This window comes from Rhinopithecus bieti, unplaced genomic scaffold (genome assembly GCF_001698545.2).
Source record: "Rhinopithecus bieti isolate Rb0 unplaced genomic scaffold, ASM169854v2 scaffold_73130, whole genome shotgun sequence".
In the NCBI taxonomy this organism is placed as follows: Eukaryota; Metazoa; Chordata; class Mammalia; order Primates; family Cercopithecidae; genus Rhinopithecus; species Rhinopithecus bieti.
The window spans coordinates 546,666-568,792 of NW_016827546.1; the positions used below are offsets into that span (position 1 = coordinate 546,666).

At 43.0% G+C, this 22,127-nt stretch overlaps 1 protein-coding gene across 5 annotated transcripts in view; it reads right to left on the bottom strand.

Moving 5' to 3' along the window:
• OSBPL3 (oxysterol binding protein like 3) overlaps positions 1 to 22,127 on the bottom strand; it is a 185,285-nt gene that overhangs the window by 13,587 nt on the left and 149,571 nt on the right. For all 5 annotated transcript variants that reach the window (XM_017863953.1, XM_017863950.1, XM_017863951.1 and 2 more), the window contains 5 exons: positions 21,628 to 21,878; positions 17,878 to 18,015; positions 6,993 to 7,056; positions 3,404 to 3,482; positions 1,869 to 2,013 (listed from right to left, as the gene is read on the bottom strand). In XM_017863953.1, coding sequence (XP_017719442.1) covers positions 1,869 to 2,013; positions 3,404 to 3,482; positions 6,993 to 7,056; positions 17,878 to 18,015; positions 21,628 to 21,878 — 677 coding nt within the window. The remainder of the gene's footprint in view (positions 1 to 1,868; positions 2,014 to 3,403; positions 3,483 to 6,992; positions 7,057 to 17,877; positions 18,016 to 21,627; positions 21,879 to 22,127) is intronic.

Here is a 22,127-nt window from a genome sequence, read left to right on the forward strand (position 1 = left end):
ATTCTGAATCAGGTGTCAGATTTTCCCTTAGAGATATATGCCAACAAATCCAGTGCTGAGAATTTGCTGGAAGCCACCAAGGGACACTGTCACCTTCCACAGGCGAGTGTGGCATCTGCTTGCAGCATCTCTTTCAACACCAGACATGCCCAGTGTTCATCTCTAATGACTATAAAACCCATTTTCTGCATGTAAGTGGATGAGAACCAGGTAGGTGGTAGATACGGGAGTGGAGCATGTTTCCTTGGAGAAAACGTTGAGAGCAATGTGGCTTTCACGTGGGACACAGGTAATATATCCCTGCTTCAGGCTTCCTTTTGTTTCTGTTTGCAGAGAGCTCAGACAAAGCTTTCAAGGTAGGGTCATTTTTATTTTGTCCCACATGTAAGGTCATTATGGGCTTTATGTTGCTCTATAAACCAGTTTGAGGTTATAATAAAGACCCCAATCCACCTCTTCCTAAGTATTCCCTATAGGTTACAGGTGGTGCAGAGAGGCATTACATGAAGTTCCACAGTAAAACCTCAACTCTCTGCTTATTATTTCCATCTTTGTTAAATGCAAATATTCCTTGAGGAGGATCATGTTTTAAAGCTATTTTAACTACATACAATTTTTAAGAGCATGAAGGAATCTAGGAGGGAGAGAAAGCAGGGAGGGTTGCCCAGCAAGGCTGTTAAAATGATAAAGAGACTCCATACTTTTTGCCTCTGGCCAATCTTTCCATTTCTTCTCTGAATGTTTATGAGTCTCTCATGTGTGCCAGATACCATTTCAGGTATCAGGACTACAGAAGTGAGCAAGACAGACTAGGTTTTGCTCTTCTGGAGTCAAGGATGATGAGGAGGGTATGGAGAGCAGAAAATAAACACACACAGCAACGATAAGCAGGCTGACTTCAGATGGTGACAAGCACTCTGAAGAAAATGGGACAGGATAGGCAGCGAGTAACAGGATGGGGCTAGGGCTAGTGATGGAAAGATCTGGGGACAGCTGCCCAAGCAGAAGGAAATGAAGAAAGAGAAAGAAGGCCGGTGTGGCCAGAGGACAGTGGGGAAAAAAGAGGGAGGAAAAAGAGAAGTTCAGGTTGGAGGGGAACGAGGTGGTGTGTGTATCTGCAAGTGTTCAAGTATGTGTGTGAAAGGGTGGGGATGGGGAGTGTAGCCTGTGCAGGGCCTGGCGGGTCACCATAAGGATGCAGGCTTCAACTCTGAGAAAGATGGGAGCTGTTGGGGGATTTTGCTCAAAGGAATGATACAGCATGAGATTTTTTTTTAAAAAGAGCCTGTGGTAAACCATACCTAATGTAACATAGACCATTTGAACCATTTCTAAGGGTACAATTCAGTGGCATTAAATACATTCAGAATGCTGTGCAACCATCACCACTATCTATTTCTAGAACTTGATTTCATCTTCCCAAACTGAAGTTCTATACCCATTCAACACTAATTCCCCCTTCCTCCCCCCTGCAGCCCCGGGTGACCACCATTCTGCTTTCTTTCTCTGTGAACTGGATTCCTCTGGCGATCTTGCAGAAGTGGAATCATGTAATATTCGTCCTTTTGGGGCTGACTTATTTCACTCAACATAATGCTGTCAAGGTGTATCCACACTGCAGCATGGTGATTTATGCTTTAAAAGGGTCTCTCTGGCTGCTGTACTGAGGACAGACCCTAGTGGCCCCCAGGAGGGGCCATTGCCCTGGTCTAGGTGACAGAGGTGCAGCTGGGACCAGGGAGTTCCAGCATTGCTTGCCTGCTGGCATAAAGGTGAAGGTGAAAAATCTCTCAAATGCCCTGTGCTCTGGGGCCCTGGCTCTGCCACAGCCTTTCCAGGGACAGAGCTCAGAGAGTCACTGGAGTTACCTTTATAAAATTCACTTTGCAGTAGCAGGAATCATCATGCAGATTCTTGATGACAATCTCTCCATAGTGCTCAATCCACCTCTGCCCGCTTAAGATGTTATGGATGCAAGAGGTCACTTTGTTCCACTCAAAATGATCCCCAAAACTAAAAAGAAGGAAAAAGTAGAAGTACCAATTTCCAGAAGAGCCAGCAGCAAATGCAAACAAACTCTGCTCTTTTATAAAATAAGTCATTACTCATCCCTTTATTCACAGAAGCAACACTGGCTGAGTGTCCACGCCACGCTAGATGTTCTAGGAGCCTCCACTCTCCAAGGAGGCGTGCATGCCACAGAGAATGACAGCATTCAGACTCTGCACTCTGGAAGCTACCAGAGGCTTCACTAGAAGCTGGTGGTCTCTTGGAACAGCCCACTCCCTCCTTTGACAGAGGAGGCAGTTCACAGCCAGAGGGGCTTGTCCAAGGTTGCTGAACTAGGAAAGGAAAGCTTGAGGAAGGGATGAAGATTTTATACAATTTGCTGAACATATATTGCCTGCATCCTTTATGATGAGAAAGTATTCAGATATTACTTATGGAATTCAATAATTATGAGGAAAATGGTATTAATAATATGACCAGATACTTACAAAACATATGCAGTGTGCTAAGTACTATTTTAGGTGTTTTATGTATATTATTGGTTTAATCTTCACAACAGCCCTAGGAAGTAGGTGGTTTATTATTCTCTCTTTCTAGACGGGGAAACTGGTGATGAGAAAGGTGAAGTACACTGTCCAGCGATTCGCTGTCAGTAAGTGCCAGAGTGAGCAGGTGAATCTCGGCAGTCCAGTTCCAGAGTCCCTGCTCAGAAGCATCTTGCTTAATAAATAAGTATCAATCACCCCTATCAGATCAAGGCCATGCCTTTCTTAAAAGGGATTTTGATAGCAAAGCAGCACAATAAAGGAAAAACACTTTTTTTTTTTTTTTTTTAATTTGAGATAGGGTGTCACCCTGGCTGGAGTGTAGTGGCATGATCACAGCTCACTGTAGCCTCAACCTCCCCAGGCTCAAGGGATCCTCCCACCTCAGCCTCCTGAGTAGATGGGAATACGGGTGCATGCCACCACTATGCCTGGCTAATTTTGTAGTTTTCTAGAGACAGGGTCTTGTCATGTTACCCATACTGGTCTCAAACTCCTGGACTTAAGCAATCCGCCCACCTTGGCCTCCCAAAGTGCGGGGATTACAGATGTGAGCCACGGTGCCCAGCCAAAACCACCATTCTTAATCTTGCTAGGAAGTGGAAATGAGTTTTTAATAAGCATCTATTCGGGGAACTCTGGTCTCCAGGAGGCATTTCCATTTGAGGGAGAAACATTTTTTAAAAGTGAGCTTGCCAAAAGGAGGAACATTTAAACCTACTGTCAGACAGATTACAAGAAAAAACACACACTCAATGCAACAGGCGGGGGGGTGGGCATCCGGCTCCCAAAGCAAAATCTTGGCCCTAAATTCCATAAAGTTCCTTAACCATAGAAGAAGAACTTACGCTGGCAGAGTCACATGGGTTGTGCCAATTGGAACGATTTCCATGGATTTGCCCCAGAATTTGTTTTTCCATCTCACATCTGAAATGAAATACCAAATATTACATTTTTAGCAGGAGAGTCAGGTAGATTAAATAGTTCCTAGGCTAGATAAATGATCAATCACTATATAGTACAACCTCTTCACAATCAAGTCAATTATTATATAGGATAACTTTTCATAAAATATAAGTACCAACCCTTTGGGCCCCTGGAGCAGAATCAGGGAAACTGAAATGATAAGATAAAGTCCTTTCCATGAATGCATTAACAGCACGAAAGGCAGACAGAAGTGAAAACAAGTAGTTAGCACACAGAGAGGCCCAGGTTATAACTAAGTGTGTTATAAGGTAAAATGAAACCTGAGAAGAAGGAGTGACGAACATGCTTGGAGAAAGCATCAGAAGAGGCTTGTCAGAAAGGGCCATCTAAATGGGGCTTTGAGGAAAAAGCAGGAGTTCACTGGGCAGAGAAAAAGCAATTTAAGGCTAAATAGCTTGTCCAAGGGGACAGAAGTATAGGAAAACATAGTCACATAGTATGGTTCTATCCTACAGGTCTCAGACTGTCTTATCTAGAGAAGAGTAGAAAGGTTGAGAACAAAACCAGGTGCAGTGGCTCATGCCTGTAATCCCAGCACTTTGGGAGGCAGAGGCAGGTGGACCACTTGAGGTCAGGAGTTTGAGACCAGCATGGCCAACATGGTAAAACCCCTTCTCTACTAAAAATACAAAAATTAGTTGGGCATTGTGGTGGGTGCCTATAGTCCCAGCTGCTCGGGAGGCTGAGGCAAGAACCCAGGGTGGAGGTTGCAGTGAGCCAAGACTGTGCCATTGCACTCCAGCCTGGGTGACGGAGTGAGATTCTGTCTCAAAAAACAAACAAACAAACAAAAAAAACTGAAAACAAAGAACAATGGGCTCTCCAAGCCTGGCTAAGAGTCTGGTTTGTGTGCAATGAGTGGAAACAATCAGGCCACTGATGTGATTAGACATGGACCTTGCAAAGGCAATTGGAAGCCATACGGAGAATGGAACAGGAGTAGGAGAGAGGAGAAGCAAGGCGACAAGTTAAGAGGCTTCTGCAGTTGCCCAGTGGATAACAAATGGGGATGAAGGGAACCAAGACAACAGACATGGGGAAGGGAGTGAGCCCAGAAATACTAAAGAAGAAGAAACAGGCACAACTAGGTGACAAATTAGATGTAGACTGAAAAAGAATTTATGAACAATGTCAGATTTTTCTAACTTGCGTGAATGGTGGTACCAACAGAGAAGCCAGGGAATAGAAAAAGAACAGCAAGAGGATCCCATCTGGCTGCTGCACTGAAGATAGACAGACCACAGGGTGGGAGCAGAGGGGACAGTGGGGAGCCCTGGCTGGGGTCCAGGTGAGAGAGGTGGAGGTGGGGCTGGGACCAGCGAGCCCAGTGGGCCTCATATTGTATAATAGTATTTATATAAAATGCCCCAAACAGGCACATTTATAGGCTGGGGAATGTTGAGAGAAAAGGGGCAGGGTAATATTTGCTAAAGAGGATTCTTTCTGGAGTGATGAGAATGTTCTAAAATTAACTGTGCTGATAACTGCACAGTTTATAAAATTCACAATTCTGTGAATAAAAACCATTGAACTGTACACTTTACACGGGTGAATGATATGGTATATAAGTTGTATGTTCATAAAATTGTTACTAAGAGAAAAAAAAAGATAGCTGGCTGTTTAAAACAAAAGTAGTAACAATGTACTACATGATTTATGGTATGCAGAAGTAAGATGTATGTCAAAAATGGTAGAGAGGTTGGGAGGGGAAAATGGAAGTATACTTCTGTAAATCTCACTATAGGTGAAACTGGCATAATATTATTTGATGATATTAAAAATATATAACATAAATCCTAAAGTAACAACTTTAACAAGAAACAAAATGGGTAAGTATAGCTAATAAGCTAACAGGGGAGATGAAAGAGAATGATAGAAATTATTCAATCCAAAAGGCAGAGAAAGAGGAAAAGGAGAACAAAGAACAGATGTGACAAACAGAAAAGAAACATCATGAGGGCAGATTTAAGCCCAGTTACATCTACAATCACAACAAATGGAAATGGTTTACATAACCTACATAAAAGGCAGAGAAATGTCGGGCTGGGTTACAAACCAAGATTTGGGAATCCTAGGCCCATGGAAATAGGTGGATTGCTCAGGAAAAGGCTGATGGGGAAGGATGGCCTACGAGAAGGATGCTCAGGAAAGGGAAGGACGTAATGTAGGAAGCACACAGAACTACTTTGAGAAGACCCCTCTCATTAAAAAAAAAAAAAAAAAAAAATCCAACTTTTGGCTGGGCGAGGTGGCTCACGCCTATAATGTCAGCACTTTGGGAGACCGAGGCAGACATATCACAAGGTCAAGAGATCAAGACCATCCTAGCCAGCATGGTGAAACCCCATCTCTACTAAAAATACAAAAATTAGCTGGGCATGGTGGCTCATGCCTGTAGTCCCAGCTACTTGGGAGGCTGAGGCAGGAGAATTATTGAACATGGGAGACAGAGGTTGCAGTGAGCCGAGATCACGCCACTGCATTCCAGCCTGGCAACAGACCGAGATTCCATCTCAAAAAAAAAAAAAAAAAAAAAAATCCAACTTTTGAAACAACAAAGAAGAGGTGCTTATAGCATGAGTGAGATTTATCAGTTAGGAGGCTAGGAACCTTATGAGAATATTTCCAGAGGGTTTTGGTGAGAGAGCAGTTTCAATCTGAAACTTTAATAGCAAAGGTGAAGAAAGAAAACCATGGTACTTGTCACTTTAAGCTGGAAATACTGATTGCCTCCAGAGAGAGAAACTGAGTGGCTGGGGAAGGGGGTTACAGTATACTGTTTTGTACTTTTAAAGTTTAATAGACTGCGTGTGTGCGTGTGTGTGTGTGTGTGTGTGTAAAGGCAACATGTGATATCAGTGGTAGCAGAGAAAAATATTTTAAAAATGTATATGTGCTTACTGTCTTAAAAACTTAGGATGCTTACATTTTCCTTCTCCAGTGCACTTTTTTAAAATAAATTGAGAGGTTAACAAAATTAATCCATCTAGGAAATAGCTATAGCCTTATTCATTCCTCAGAAGACTGACCCACCCACCCCCAACTCAAAAGATAAACTGAACAAAATTTTAGGAACAATCATCTCAAAAATGAAAAGAAGTAAGCAATGTAAAACATGATCTCAGAAATAAAATTTAAGTCTGACAAAAGCAGAAAACCCCTCTGCTGTCTACACTCTGATAAACAACTGTAAATATTTAGTGTCTCTTGAAATATGTGAGGCATTTCAAATGATTTTTAAATAAGATAAAGTTACAGAAATAAATGGAGGAGGCTCAGATAAGGTAAGTGAGAGATGAGCGGCAAGAACAGGTGACGTAGATCCTTCCAACCAGGCCCAAATCCAGGGACCACTTTTGATCTCAGTAAGAATTGATAGCAATTCTTGGATAAAGTAAATAGATAACATATTACACAATATGATGGAAGTAAAATGTATTAGCACATTACCTTGCCAGAAAACAAAATTTCTAGACTCAGCATGACATGCAGAGATAGGCGGATGGTGGCTGACCTGATGGAAACAAAGGACAGAAAAACAAAAAATGAACTTTTGCGTCTCATGAAATCCAGTCTTTCTTCACTGCACTGAGATGTAACACTGTGCAGTGCTGAACTGAAGGAAAAACTTCTTTAGTTTCCCTCAACAAGTCTGTCCTCAAGAGGGCGCTCCTGATACAGTCAGCTCCCACTTGCTCAGGCTGGTCAAGGGTGAGGGCAAGGCCCTTGAATGGAAGCCTCCAGAAGCCTCCGTGGGAGGGCGGCCAGGTGGCGAGTGATGAGGACAGAGGTGCATTTTGAAAGACATAAAAATAAAAACAGGGACATGTGAGGATTGCTCATCCATAACATATAATCTAACATTGGCTACCAATGTGTCAACATCTCTGTCAGCTATTCTGAAAGTAGCTGCAGATGTTTTAATTAAGATATCAAGTAACAAGTATTCTAACACGCAACCTAAATGCTCTTCCTCGGGCTCAGCCAATTTAACTCTTGAAAACTCTGCATAATAAAAGGCCAGCCTCTTTTCAAATCACCTACAAGAAGACCAATGCAAGGTAATTTTTTTAAAAAGAATGTTTCTATTAAAAAAAAAAGGAGAGGGGGGAAACACACAATTGTTGAGGAAATGTTAGTCAACTGTTAAGAACATTTTATTTATTTTTTTGTCAAGATAAAAACTATCTTGAGCAAGTAAGTAATCTCATTCCAGAAAAGAGAACTCCCTGGAGCAGAGACTGCTTTTTGGCAAGGAGTCATTACTCATTTTATTCAGTAATGAAGAGGCTGAAGAGAAAATGGCTCCTCCCTCTATTTCCTCATTATCTCAGTTGCACTCAGGGAACGTTGAGAGGTGTACATGCTGTTATTCTAATTCAGTACTGGTGAAACCACAGTAATGCTGCCAGGGTTGTTTCCAGAAAGTTCTCTGATGTAGTTGATTCCTAGCAGAGGTGTCTTACATTGAGAGTATCTAGCTCAAAGCCTGCATTTTATAAACAAAGAGACTGAAACCAGAAAGATTAAGTAACATTTCCCAAGCCACACCGATAGTCAGGGAAGAGACAAAGGAAAGACCAAGTGGTTTTGGTTTACCTCACTGGTTTTCAAACTTTGCAAAAAAAGGAAAAAACAATGTTTTGAGCAGCTGCACGGTTTTCAAACCCATCTTATCAAGAACCCAGAATACTGAGCCCTTGCTTGAGAAAACAGGTGGGGAGGAAGGGAGGGCAGTGGGTAACAAATCCACAGCTGTTCACCTTCCTGGGACCCTCGGCTGAGGAACATGGTTTGAAAACTACTTCTGTGTGCCAGGCCTCCAGCTGGAGGACCGCAGGGCTGGGAGGATGCGGTCACACACACCATACCCACATGTGACTCATGGGATTACAGCTGTGCGGGCCAAAGAAAGGTAGAGACAAAGATGTAAATCATGTAGGTATCTTTCAGATTCCTCAATGAACATAAACGCCAGTTGCACTACAAAGCAGGAGACTCAAATTTGCGGCTCTTTGGTTTGTCTTAGTTCCCATGTGCCTCCTAAGAACGTGAGCCCTTCTGTGCCTGTGGGATTTTCAAGGGCAATTTTCACTTCAAGCACTGACTTAGAAACCTAATCCCATAATGTAACTCCCTGATATTTCCTTTGATGTTGTCTTTTTTCTTGAGACAGGGTCTCACTCTGCCACCCAGGCTGGAGTGCAGTGGCACAATCAGCCCACTACAGCCTCGCCCTCCAGGGCTCAAGTGATCCTCCTGTCTCAGCCTCTCAAGTTGCTGGCACTAAAGGTTTGTGCCACCATGCCTGGCTAATTTTTTCACTTTTTGTAGGGATGGGGTCATGCTATGTTGCCCAGATAGGTCTGGAACTCCTGGCTTCAAGTGATCTTCCCACCTCAGCCTCCCAAAGTGCTGGGATTACAGGTGTGAGCCACCATATCCAGTTGTCTTTTTTAAAAAAAATCCTACCACTTGGAGATACTTTATATCAAAAAATGCTATATTCTTCTCCTTTTCTTCACTAGCTGTCTCTCAATGAAAACAGTGGAGTTAGCTTTGAAACCATGGGACCATATAAAACAAAATCAGGGTGCAGTGGCACAGCCCTGTAAGCTACTTGGGAGGCTGAGGCAGAAGGATCCCTTGAGCCCAGGGTCCAGGAATTCAAGACCAGCCTGGGCAACAGAGTGAGACCCTATCTATAATAATAATAATAATAATTAAAAACAACCATAAATCAGCTCAAGACAATCCCCACTCCCCACTTCTCCACCCCACCTGGCATGACCCACTACGGAGTGGAAGGACAGCTATGAAATGTTCCTCTCCCCCATAATGGAGACATATTTTAAAGTGGATTATTATGAAGTAGATTATATTCATCCCACAAAAACAATGTAGCAATGTGGGAGAGGAGTACTACAGCTTTGATGAAGAATTTGGCATCTTTACAGGTATGGCAGAATGTAAACATCAAAGCCAAACACAGTATAGAAAAACCATACACCTCTTTTGTAATAATTTTAAACACCATAAAATAGGGATAAATACACTATCCATATGAACTATAAAAGAACCCCTACTGTATACACACATCTCATAAAAACACAAGCTTGATTTTTTTAAACTATTGTGTTAATGAATGAATGTTTAGCAGATTAAGTTTAGATGGATTCAACACATTTTCTGAATTAAGTCACAACCTTCAAATATCAGTAACTTTGCTTATTTCTTTATGGCTTACACAGGCCTTTGGGAATGGTTTATTTGGCCCACATTGCTTTTAAGAGTTTTACGAAGCTTTCTGGGGAGATTTACATTGATAGCTTATTATTATTATTATTATTTTGTATATTTCCTCCTATTTGTGGAGCATCTGCCATGTGCTGCACTAGTGTCCGGGAATGAGGGAAAGGTTTTTGTCGTTCCACGGACCTGAGCCCTGACTGCAACATCATCTGCTGGCTGTTTGACCTTCACAGCTTTCCAATCCCCTCAGCCTCTGTCACCTCATCTGTGAAATAAGGCTGATTCCACTGATTTGGCCAACTAAAAGAGAACACATACAAACTGTCCAGGATCGTATGCTGATGTGGATGAGGCAGAGACTATGTTTTGCTTTTTTTTTAATGAGTGTATTTTCACTTGGTTCTTACTATCTTCATTAGCCTGATTTTATAAATTAGGAAATAGGGGTTCTGTCCAGCAAAGAGCTTCCCCAGTGCCACACCATTAATGAGTGATAAAGGTAGCACTCCAAACCTACGTCATCCTCTTCCAGATCCAGGGCTCGTGTCCCTCCCCAAAGCCAGGACACATCATTAAGGTTCCTTCTCATGGACATTTAGAGAAAAAACCTTTTGAATTTGACCTTTCCAACCTGAGTCTCGCATATTTCTTTGTAAAATGAGGTGTGAGGATCCCTCTTGGCTTCAAAATGCTCTGATTCTAACATCTGATGTTAATATCTTCTTCGAATCTTAGCATCAAAGGTGGCAGCGGATGCTGGCCAACTTGAAAATATTATACAAAGGCTTTAATTTCAACGCCCATGGAAAAAGGTAATTCACACTTAATCACTAATCTTTGTTGATGGCAATCCTTCTAAAATCTATTAGAGTAGAGAATAATGAGCAGAATCTAATCTGTCTTTGTTATTGTAGGATTTTGGTTGAGTCTGTATTCTCCTTACATTTTAACTCAGGCAAAAAAAGGCAGTAGATGCATTTGTCTGAATTGACCCAGCCCTGGAAGAGAAGCTGTCTGTTAGCCTATTGAATAAACCCAATTTAGACATTTTTTTTTTAAGCATTCTTCCCTATCACTTCCTTTCCAATCAAAGAAGAGCAATTCTTGATTGGTAAGGATGTCCAAGCATTCAAGGAATTACTACACATGGTTTTTATTATGCAAGTATTCATATGATAACACATGTATCTATCTTTCTTTCTACAAGCCCCAATATAGTTCCCCTGGCAGTTAAGAATTCTGGTAATTTATAATTTATTTATATATCTGAGGCCTTTCTTTACCTTGACCTAATCATTTTTAATTTATGCTTTGAATGCACTTTATATAAGAGGTCAAGGGAGAAGCAGATAGGGAAAGGATGTATTTTCAGTATTTTGTACTTTGTAAGCTTTTATTTTCAGATTTAGAAAAGTAGCCCTTCAATACCATCAGCTCTCCCCTGCAACCGCTCCAAGGCATAACTATCCAGTACTCCCAGGTCCTGACTTCCCTGCAGCAATACAGGGCAATAATGAAAAAGAGGGCAAGTGCCAGGTGAAGAGGGTCATCCAGAGAGGGGGACCAAGTGGCCATTCTTTCCAGGTCACTCATCAAGCACTTACTGATTGCCTCCGATGTGTCAGGCACTGTCCTAGTCACCAAGGGTACAATGATAAGCTAAAGAAACAAAAATTCTTACCCTGATGGAAGTTGTATTTTAGTATGGAAGTGGGTAAGACAAACGACACATAAGAAGCACATAATTTGTCAGTAGTAATGTGTGTTGAGGAAAATAAAGCAGGGCATGGGGATGTGGGGACAGTGAGTAGGAGGGCTGGTTAGACAGGGTGGTGGGGCAGGACTCTAATAATGGAAACCTGTGGGGCTGAGAGAAGTTCGGAAGTTAACCACACAGGTATCTGAGAGAAGCACATCCCAGGTAGAGGACACAGCCAAGGCCAATGGCTGGAAAATGCTTGGTACGAAGGCAGAAGCAGCAAAGTCAGTGTGGCAGAGCTAAATGACCAGGCGGGGAAAGTAGGAGAAGTGTCTGAGGGTGAGATTTTTGAGGGCGTTGTGGATCATGGCCAGGACTTCGGATTTTATTCCAAGTGACTTGGGAAGTTGGTGGAGGGTTTAGAGCAGCTGCTGCTTCTGTTTTAAGCAGTCACTCTGGCTGCTGGATAAGGAATTAACTGGCTCTGGAAACAGGAGATCAGTAGTGAGTCCAACTGCAATAATCCCAGTCACTGATTTTAGTGGCCTGAGTTAGGTGACCAGCACCAAATGGGCGACAGAGTGAAAATGGCTGGCTGTAGAAGGCAGGCTTCTGAAGGAAGACCCCAGGATTTGCTGATGAGAGGATGTGAGTTATTAGAGAAAGAGCTATTAAGGATGATGCCAAGAATTCTGACCTGATTCTGGGGAGAATGCAGATGTCAATTATTTTCCCTTCTCCCACGTTCAGAGTGAATCACTTATCTCATAAACACATGGCTTCTAGCAAAAAATTAAAAAACAAAAACACATTAAGTGCTGACTTGCCCTAGAAATGTAGAAAACCACAAAGCAATGGTTTTTTTGTCTCATCTTTGATTTATTGCTGGTTTTATTTGAATGGTTTGAATTTACCCTTTGACAGTGTCTTTAAGATGGTATTTACTTATTTAATAGGTAATAAATAACTGCTTACTGGTAGATACAAGGACTATTCAGAGAGATTACATGAGTGTGCAAGGAGGAAGTGATGGGTGTGGCAAGTATAAGTCTGTCCAAGAATGTATGGACTCAGAGTCTTCCAATAAATAACAGAAAAGGAAGAAAAGCTGAGCCTGTAGAGCAAAGGAAAATATCTTCATTTCAATCTCTTATATTTTAGTAACTTTTAATAACTGCACTCAGCTTTTCTGACACTCTCAAGGGTATGCAGGTGGGTGGGTAAATGGTTAAAATGAACAATGATCTGGACAACTAAAGTTTCATGTTAGGAAAAGCTACTTTTTAGACTATAGCTTAATTGCATATCCTTTCAACACCAAACCGTTTCCCAAAGGTCTGAAAAAAGGAACGCAGCCAGCTGAAATAAGTTTTCTGACCCATCTATTCCCTTGATGCAGCTCAAAAACAGTGTGTTAGCTCTGCCAGGCAGCAGGAGGACTCAGCAAGCAGGGAATCACCTGCCAGAGGATACTCAGTCCCTGACCAATAAGGAAAGAAGGGAAGTCCCTCCTCTCTGAATTCCTCCTTTTGTGGGTTTGTGTAGAAAGCCAAGGTTGAATTGGATTTTTTGACACAAAGAAAACCTCTGAGAAGGTGGACGAGCCAGAGGGTCAGAACCCAGGAGAGGAATGTGTATGACTCACTCCTGATCGTTCCTCTTTCACAAAGGCCACACCCCAGTCTACCACGGGAGCTGAAAACAAAGTCCTATGTGAGTCTGGAGAGACTCTTCATGGCAAGAAAGAACAGCATATACAAAGGGCTGCTTTCACATCCACCGCAGACTCCAGTAGCTCTGAGCACAGTCACTGAGTCCACACAAGAGACCCCACAAAAGGTGAGGGGAAAAGGACGCAGGGATGGAAACAGAGGGGCTGGGTTAGATCTAGCATTTGCTGAGGGGCACTGGGAAGCTCAAATCCTCTAGGCCTTGGTTTCCTCGCCTGTAACTGATCCCTGCCTCACCTTCCACAGAGCGCTATTTTGGAGATCAAGTAAGATCATGAATGCACGGAACACTCTACACATCTAATACTTGTTATAAGAAAAATTTTTAACAAGAAATGCTTTCTCTGGTTTCTGACCACATGAGTCATTTTGATATTGTGGTTTTGGGTCTTTTAGATGAGAAACAATAGAGAGGCAAGTTTCAACGGAGTCAAACTCTCAAGCAGCAATGACTTCCACTTGCCTGGCTGCTCACCACCTGGAACATCCACATACCCAGCAAATCCACAGGATAACAAAATCGAGGGGCTTTGAGGGAGAGACAGCCATCGCTTTCCAAATCAGACTGTTGTCTAGGAAACTCAGAAGAAAGGCCAAGTTGTTTCTTGCCAGGTCCTTAAGCTTGGAGATATAATTTCCATCAACATCCTCCTTAGAAAAAAATTCCACCCTATATTAATTCAGGGGGCTTGCCCAGTTTATTATATTAGTCATCCAGAAACCTGTACTCACTGTAGAGAGGCGCAAGAAAACAAACCTCTAAGCCATGAGAGCTTAAGTATATCAATGACACATAATGGACAAGGGCAGAGTCATGCTGCCTCCATCAAGGTAGACTGTCTCCTGGGCTGGAGGCAGAAAGAGCCATACCAGCTACCAGTAGGAAACAGAATAAATGCTCTGGCACTCTCTTCAGACGTGTTAAATTAGAATAGACAAGGTCAGGAGAGGGAAAGAGGGGCACTGAGTTGATAGGCTCCTGCTGGCCAGGAAAAGGGAGGCTCCGACCCTACGCCCTTCCCACTCCTAAGGCAGAGGGCTGCCTGGCGTACTGAATCACATAGGTGCATCTTCACACTGTATACTCACTTAGGATTCTCAGTGGCTTCCCAAGTAATCTGCCTATGGGAAAATCATACCTAGTCACACTGGACAATGCTTTCTGATCCCCAGAGCAGGTCTATTTTTCACAGTAAATGCATATAGTAGCATTCTAGTTTATATATCAGTCTCTTGTAAGCTTAGTGTGAATTTATCCCTGAGATACTCATCCATTCTTAGGTATATTAAAATAACCAACTATCTGTGGCCATCAGGCTAAATTCCAGACAGATGAAGCAGCTCCATGATGATCAAGACTGGTGGTATGACCATGGTGAAGCCAGCTGTGAGAACTCCTGGCTGCCTGATAGCCATCTTCTGTCAGAGACTCACCAGCAACATTAAGGCCCCTTCGAACCACTTGTACTAGAAGTGGAGATATAGCGTACCTTATTTGAACATAAGAAAGTATATATTACAGATACATGCCCTTCTAGTTTTCTTTCATCAAGTCATTCCTCAGGCTCCTCTCTGCCTTGTCAACACTCCTCTTACTATTCTTTTCCCTTTTTTTTTGAAACGGAGTCTTGCTCTGTTGCCCAGGCTGGAGTGCAGTGGTACGATCTTAGCTCACTGAATCCTCTGCCTCCCAGGTTCAAGTGATTCTCCTGCCTCAGCTTCCTGAGTAACTGGGATTATAGGCATCTGACACCACACCTGGCTAATTTTTTGGATTCTTAGTAGAGATGGGGTTTCACCATGTTAGCCAGGCTTGTCTGGAACTCCTGACCTCAAGTGATTCACCTACCTCAGCCTTCCAAACTCTTACTATTATTTGTTTGTTTTTTTTTTTTTTGAGATGGGGTCTTGCTCTGTCGCCCAGGCTGGAGTGCAGTGGCGTGATCTCAGCTCACTGCAAGCTCCGCCTCCCAGGGTCGCACTATTCTCCTGCCTCAGACTCCTGAGTAGCTGGGACTACAGGCGCCTGCCACCACGCCCAGCTAAATTTTTGTATTTTTAGTAGAGACGGGGTTTCACCGTGTTAGCCAGTATGGACCTTGATCTCCTGACCTCGTGATCCACCCGCCTAGGCCTCCCAAAGTGCTGGGATTACAGGGGTGAGCCACTGCACCCGGCCACTCTTACTATTCTTAATACTTTATAATAAAAGGCATTGTAGGCCAGGTATGGTGGCTCAAGACTGTAATCCCAGCACTTTGGTGGGCCAAGGCGGGCGGATCCCATGAAGTCAGTTTACGACCAGCCTGGCCAATATGGTGAAACACCATCTCTACTAAAAACACGAAACTTAGCTGGGCGTGGTGGCACAAGCCTGTAGTCCCAGCTACTTGGGAGGCTGAGGTGCGAGGATCACTTGAACTGGGAGGCAGAGGTTGCAGTAAGCTGAGATCGTGCCATTGTACTCCTGCCTGGGTGACAAAGTGAGACTCTGTCTCAAAAAAAAAAAAAAAAAAAAAAGACATCGTAGAAGTTCCCAGTAAATGTAAGAGCAGTAGCCATTTACTGAGTATTTCCATCAGTGTATTATTTTATTTAAGCCTTACTACAACCTATTAGTCAAACATTATCATTCCTAATTTATAGATTAAAAAAAAAAGGGGGAGGCTTAGAAAGTTGAAGGAACTTACATAAGGTCACGCATGGAGCAAACTGTGGAGTTAAGATTGGAAGCAGGCAGGTCTGCACATCCTACACCCAGCACATCCTAAACTACTAACAATAACCACTTCTCTTTCTTGCTTATTTCATGGAACTAAATGCTAAGTTATGTAACCCTCTTTCTGTCTTTGTGCACAGGTGCCCAGGAGCTCTGATTTCTCCCCACTGTGCCACCATGGGAAACATACAAACAGATCTTGTTTTGGGCCCTGTCCCACCAGGGCTCAGAGGACTGAAGCTCAACTTTACACAGCTCACGTTACTATTCTTTTCTTATAGCTATTCATCCTGTCCTGATTGTCTGCTGTAGTTTGAGGCTATTTTTGGCCTTTATTTTTTCACAAGAGTGCATATGATACCATGGAAACCAAATTATATTTTCATTTATTCTCATTCTATTTCAGGTTCAGTATTTAAATAACCCAGATGAATTTTGAATCACACAGATTATCTTATCCCCTTTAACTACTGATTTAGCTCCCTACTTCCCCAGTATCAGTCCATGTTTAATTTCTTGTTTTAGCTTCTAACTGGCAAGCTACTGACAGTGTGCTTTGGGTTACTGTATATTCATTTTCCTTCAAGTTCCAGAGAACACTCCTTATCATTTACAGTTAAGATAAGCACTATCATCATAAGTCTCTCAGCCAACCCACGCTTCCCTTCCTCTCCCTGTAGTGCAAATCCATTGATAAAGAGAGCAGCAAGATAAAAGAATATTTTAGCAATCCACCCCCCCTCCCCCCCGCTTTCTCCTCAGTTCTCTAAGAACTGGGAGGTGAGAAATGTATAGAAACAATGATGTTTAATGTTCCTAGGGATTTAGGGATATACAGAGAGTGAACATGTTTGATTGCTACCTTAACAAGGTGGGAGAGGGTATATTTTATTTTTTAAATTTGTTATAATTTTAAAAAAATTTCTTCCTGCGTATCTTAGTAAGAGAAGGTTTTTAAAAATTTTCAATATGTATACACTCTATTTTAGGTAAATAATTCCCTATTGACAAGTATTTTAGATGTTCCCACCCCAAATTATTGATGCATGCTGGCATCAATAATGACAGCAAACACTCATATAACATGTATCTTCATGTCCCAGACACTGCTCCAAGCGCTTTGCAGACAGTGTCTCGCTGAATCGTCACAAAACCATGTGAGGTACATACAACTGTCATCATCTCCACTCTCAAGAACAAACTAAAGCACAGAGAAGCTATGTATCTTGCCCTGGGTTATAATGCTAGTAAGAGGTAGAAATGAGATAGGATGGATCCTAGGCTGTCTGATGTCTGAGTATTACTCTATGCTACTTCTATGGCAAGAGTGTGATGGAACCTTAGGCTGCATGAGTACAAGGTTGTGCATCCATCATATGAGGGCAGGGACTCCTGTCCGGATCCCTCACCCCCACCCCACTGTGATATCCTAGCACCTGGAACAGTGGCAGGCACATGGTATATGTTCTAGAAATAATTTATTGACTAGAATGAATAAATACATCAATGAATGATTCCTCTCAAATCAAAATTGAGAATAACACATTTATCTGGTGCTACCCATTCTGCTGGGGGCATTCATGCTCTGGAATAACGATGTCAGTGTGTTAGGGAGCAATGTTAAACCTCTACAATGAAGGTTGGGCCAATGTTCATCCTTTCAAAATTCCTTGTGCTAACGATTTTAAAGAGAAAGGACACCGGCAATGCATGTAGCCAAGCGAGTGTGCAGAATTACTGGTGGTACCTTTATGCCCCTGGGTGGTGGCTTGGCTTCAGTGGAAGGGAAATCGATCCCTCCCTTTATGTTGAAAAGTACTGTAATTATCTCGGCTGCTTTGAAGCCAGCGAAAGGTAGGAAATAAATATTTCAGAAGCACATTGAATGGGAGACATAAGCAACCCCTCCCAACAAGCAAAAAAGGGTGTATATACCTGTTCTGAAAAAAACTGGAAGCCCTTGTCCTCCCGAATACATTCATATGTTTCTCCAAGAACCGGATTAAATGGCTTGCTCCCAGCTCGGTAGTAGCTAGATGCATACGCTGATATGGCAAAGGCTGCCACATACACCTAAGGACAAGAGAAAAGAACGTTGTCACTTCTGTGTCACCAAGAGCTTTATTGTTCACAAAGAACTTAACAAAATAAAACCTCTAGGATTTTCTTTCAGAAAGCCAAAGATTTGTCTTTGGTTGTTTAAAAACAACCAAACCAACACAGGTTTAAAATTGTACGTTTAAATAATGTTTATTTGGGCCCCCAAACGAATTAATCCAACGTTTTCAAGCTGTCCGTTTATCTTGATGCCGAAAAGTTGGGAGATGCTATCAAGACGATGACATTTCTAAACTGGACTACACTGTTTCTGGAAACTGTTAAGCTGAGGCCAGTACTTTTAAGCCTGACAGTATCTGAGGATCTTGATAAGGTGCTAAGGCTTTAGGGGTGGAGTGGGGAAAGAGTATTAAAAAAGGAGTGTTAAAACATCCCTCCAAAACTCAGGAATCAGCATCATAAATTTAACCATTCAAAATGTGATATTATAGAAATCAAAACATTCATTTTAACCAAAGAAAATCTGAGTCATTTCCTAAGCCTGGGAAACAAGCCACAGGATATAGTGACTTTAAAGTTCTGCTTTTTTGGGAGGAAAAGTGAAACATAAAAAAAAAAAAAAATTAAAATAAAGAGAGGAAGGAAGAAAAACTTTACGTGAACACGAAGTGAACAAACTCTCTGGGCGGCCCTCACTGTGAGGTCTTGGCATCTTCAGCGGTTCCCCGTCAGGGCACCAGGGAGGCACATTACCTTCTTTGTCTTTTTTTCCATGTGTGTGAAAACAGTTAAACCTAAGCAGTGATGGCAAATTTTCCTTTCTAATGTCGGGTAGTAACAATCTCAAGATTTCTTCTTCCCAGCACATTTCATGCAGTTTCTTATACTGAAGAAGAGCTGAGTGCCTTTCATAAATGCTCACTAGTCACATAATCTTCCTTTATAACCTTCTGCTAAATTTCTGGTGTTGCCTATAATAGGGGCCACCTCACCACCACATGCTATAGAATTCTCTAGAGCAGCTGGATGGCTTATAAAAATCAGCTATATTTGGCTGGGTGCAGTGGCTCATGCCTGTAATCCCAGCACTTTGGGAGACCAAGGCAGGCAGATCCACTTGAGTCCAGGAGCTCAAGACCAGCCTGGACAACATGGCGAAACCTCTTCTCTACAGAAAAAATACAACAGACGCAGCTGGGTGTGGTGGCACATGCTTGTGGTCCCAGCTACTTGGGAGGCAGAAGTGGGAGGATTGATTGAGCCCAGGAGGTCGAGGCTACAGTGAGCCGTGATTGCACCACTGCACTCACTCCAGCCTGGGTGACAGAGCAAGACCCTGTCTCAAAAAAAAAAAAAAAAAAAAAAAAAAGGCCAGGAACGGTCGCTCACATCTATAATCCCAGCACTTTGGGAGGCCAAGGTGGGTGGATCACGAGGTCAGGAGTTCGAGATCAGCCTAACCAATATGGTGAAACCCATCACTACTAAAGATACAAAAATAAGCTGGATGTGGTGGCACGCACCTGTAATCCCAGCTACTCAGGAGGCTTACGTAGGAGAATTACTTGAATCTGGGAGGTAGAGGCTGCAGTGAGCCGAGATTGTGCCACTGCACTCCAGCCTGGTGACAGAGAGAGACTCTGTCTCAAAAAAAAAAAAAAAAAAAAAAGAAGAAGAAATCAACTACACTCAAGTCAGTCCTACTTGTGACTGCCTGTGTTCTTGAAACCTGGGTGTGTGTTCCTCTCCCTGCTTCTCCACATTGGTAACCTGTGAAACAGTACAGCCACACCGTGTTTGGAATGCTGAATCAACCCTTAGTCACCTTCACCGTGTAAAATAGAACATAACCAATGAAAGAACCTAGTGCCATGCATGATGCTGTGGGGAAGAGAGACCGAAGGGGAGGTGGAAGGAAGCACTCTCCCTACGGGTTGGCAGCATGAGGGAGAGTCCAGGCAGGGGCATAAGCAGACCTGCAGGTTAGTAAACAAAACCCATGCGATAAGACTCCTGCTTACTGGTTATGCTGGGGATGAGAAGCCTCTACTCAAACCTCTGCTCAAGGGCAATGACACCAATCAATCATCTGAATATCCTAAAGGTCTCTTAAATTGCCACAGGATGAAACATCTTTAAGAAAATTTTGCCCTCAAAGCCAATCATTTCCTTTAAAGAAAAGAGCTGTCCACAAATGCTGACTTTTAACACTTGCCTTAGAAGCTATTTCTAGAAGTTTTGCCTTCCTTTTATTCAGCAAAAATTATCTGGGGACAAGTAACCAAGAAGAGTTTAAAAAAGACAGCTTGTTTTTGTCTCCCACCCTGATTATCAGTAACAAGAAAGAAAGTCTTTTGGGCCAGGTATAGTGACTCATGCCTGTAATCCCGGTGCTTTGGGCCCCAGGGCAGGAGGGTTGCTTGGGCCTAGGAGTTCGAGGTTGCAATGAGGTAGGACTGCACCACTGTAATCCAGCCTGGGCGACAAACACCCTGACTCAAAAAAAGAAAGTCTCTTTGATAGGGGAGGCCCTGGAGACTGGGCAGAATGACGATGGGATATCCCTCTCAGACAGCAGGTAAGATTTCCCCTCAATCTTCAAATCATAGAAGTAATAATGTTTTACTAAGCGCTAAAACTACAGAATGCTTAAAATGTAGAAAAGAATAGCATCCTCTATCAATGTGGGGTGTCGGCAGGGCTAGGTCTGTGAAGACGAGGGGCCACTCCAATTCCAATGTAGCCAACTGGCAAACGCCCAGGAGAGAGACTCTGCATTTGGGGGACACTGATGTCCCAGCATCCCATAGAGACAATGACCTTACCGCTCTAAGGGCACTGAACATGAAGAAGCAAAAAGAGGTACAGACGCCCACGTTCAAGAACAAAGTCAGTCACAGTCATAGAGGGCTGATCTGCCCGAGTCTTGCCCTTTGAGTTCTCCATTCCCAGTCTCCCTACCCATGAGACGGGGGAAAGATGAGAAATACTTGGAAGCCCTTTTAAAAGCCAGCATGCTGTGACTGGAGCTGATGCCGAGTAGAGAAGAGAAGGTGGGCTTTTCTAAGAGTTTTTTTTTTTTTAAGTACTCTATAAAATAAGAAAGAGAGAGAAAAAAAGAGTATTTCTGATGTGAAAACCTCCTCTAGTGAACTTTATTTTCCAAAAACCTAGGAGCCAATGGGACAATTCCAGAAATAAACACAAACATTCTCAGAGGAAACTTACCCTGGATGAGAAAAACAGCTCGAGAAATTAAATTCTGTCCACCCAGGGAAGTAAAAATAAACATGCAGACAGCCCTAAAGACATGTTTTCCAGCCGGGCACATTGGAACAATCAGCTAGAAGGCTTCTGGAGGAAGAGGAAGCATAAACCCACAGAACAGAACTACCCCAGGCACCGAGTGCCACAGAGAAGCACCCCAACCCTGCCTCCAAATCCAGACAAGGTGACTGGAAACAGCCAGGCGGAGGAAGCCAGACAGCTCTGAGTAATGAACCTGTCTATAGAACAATCAAAATGAAACCGGAGGGAACAGGGGCTGTCTCTCTGATGGGCCCCGTGAATGGCCTCGTGGCTCGGGGATTGAGGCTGGACAGTGACAAGGGAAGGCTGACTCCTCACCATTCTTTCCAGGGGGCTGGGAATCTGCGCGGCCTTGTCCAGGAGCTCGCTGTACTCCAGCTCCTCGCAGAGCCTCTGCAGTGTGTTCAGGGGCTCGTTCAGTTCCACCGGCATGGCCACCTTGGACAGGTCCTTCCCGATGTTGTTCCTCAGGATGTTCCACAGGCTGATGTTACTGCTGCTCGGGCAGGGTGCCGGCAGGCACGTTCTTCTCCGGGACTTCGCTTCCGCACCACTTTCAAGGACAGGCCCTGAAAGGGAAAGAGGCCTGGTTGTCTCTATAAAGCTTTTCATTTTATTCTATTATTTTTAAACCACGAATAAAACCTTAGCTAGCAAGTACTCAATGTTACTATTAAACTCAGTTGTCCAGAGTATGACTGGAAGTCAGAAAATCAGCAAAAGAATTCTGAGCAATTAAATACCCAAACTGACACACACTAAAACCCATCGACTTTATTCACAGGGAAGACCCTGAATCGCTCCTCAAAATCTAGTTC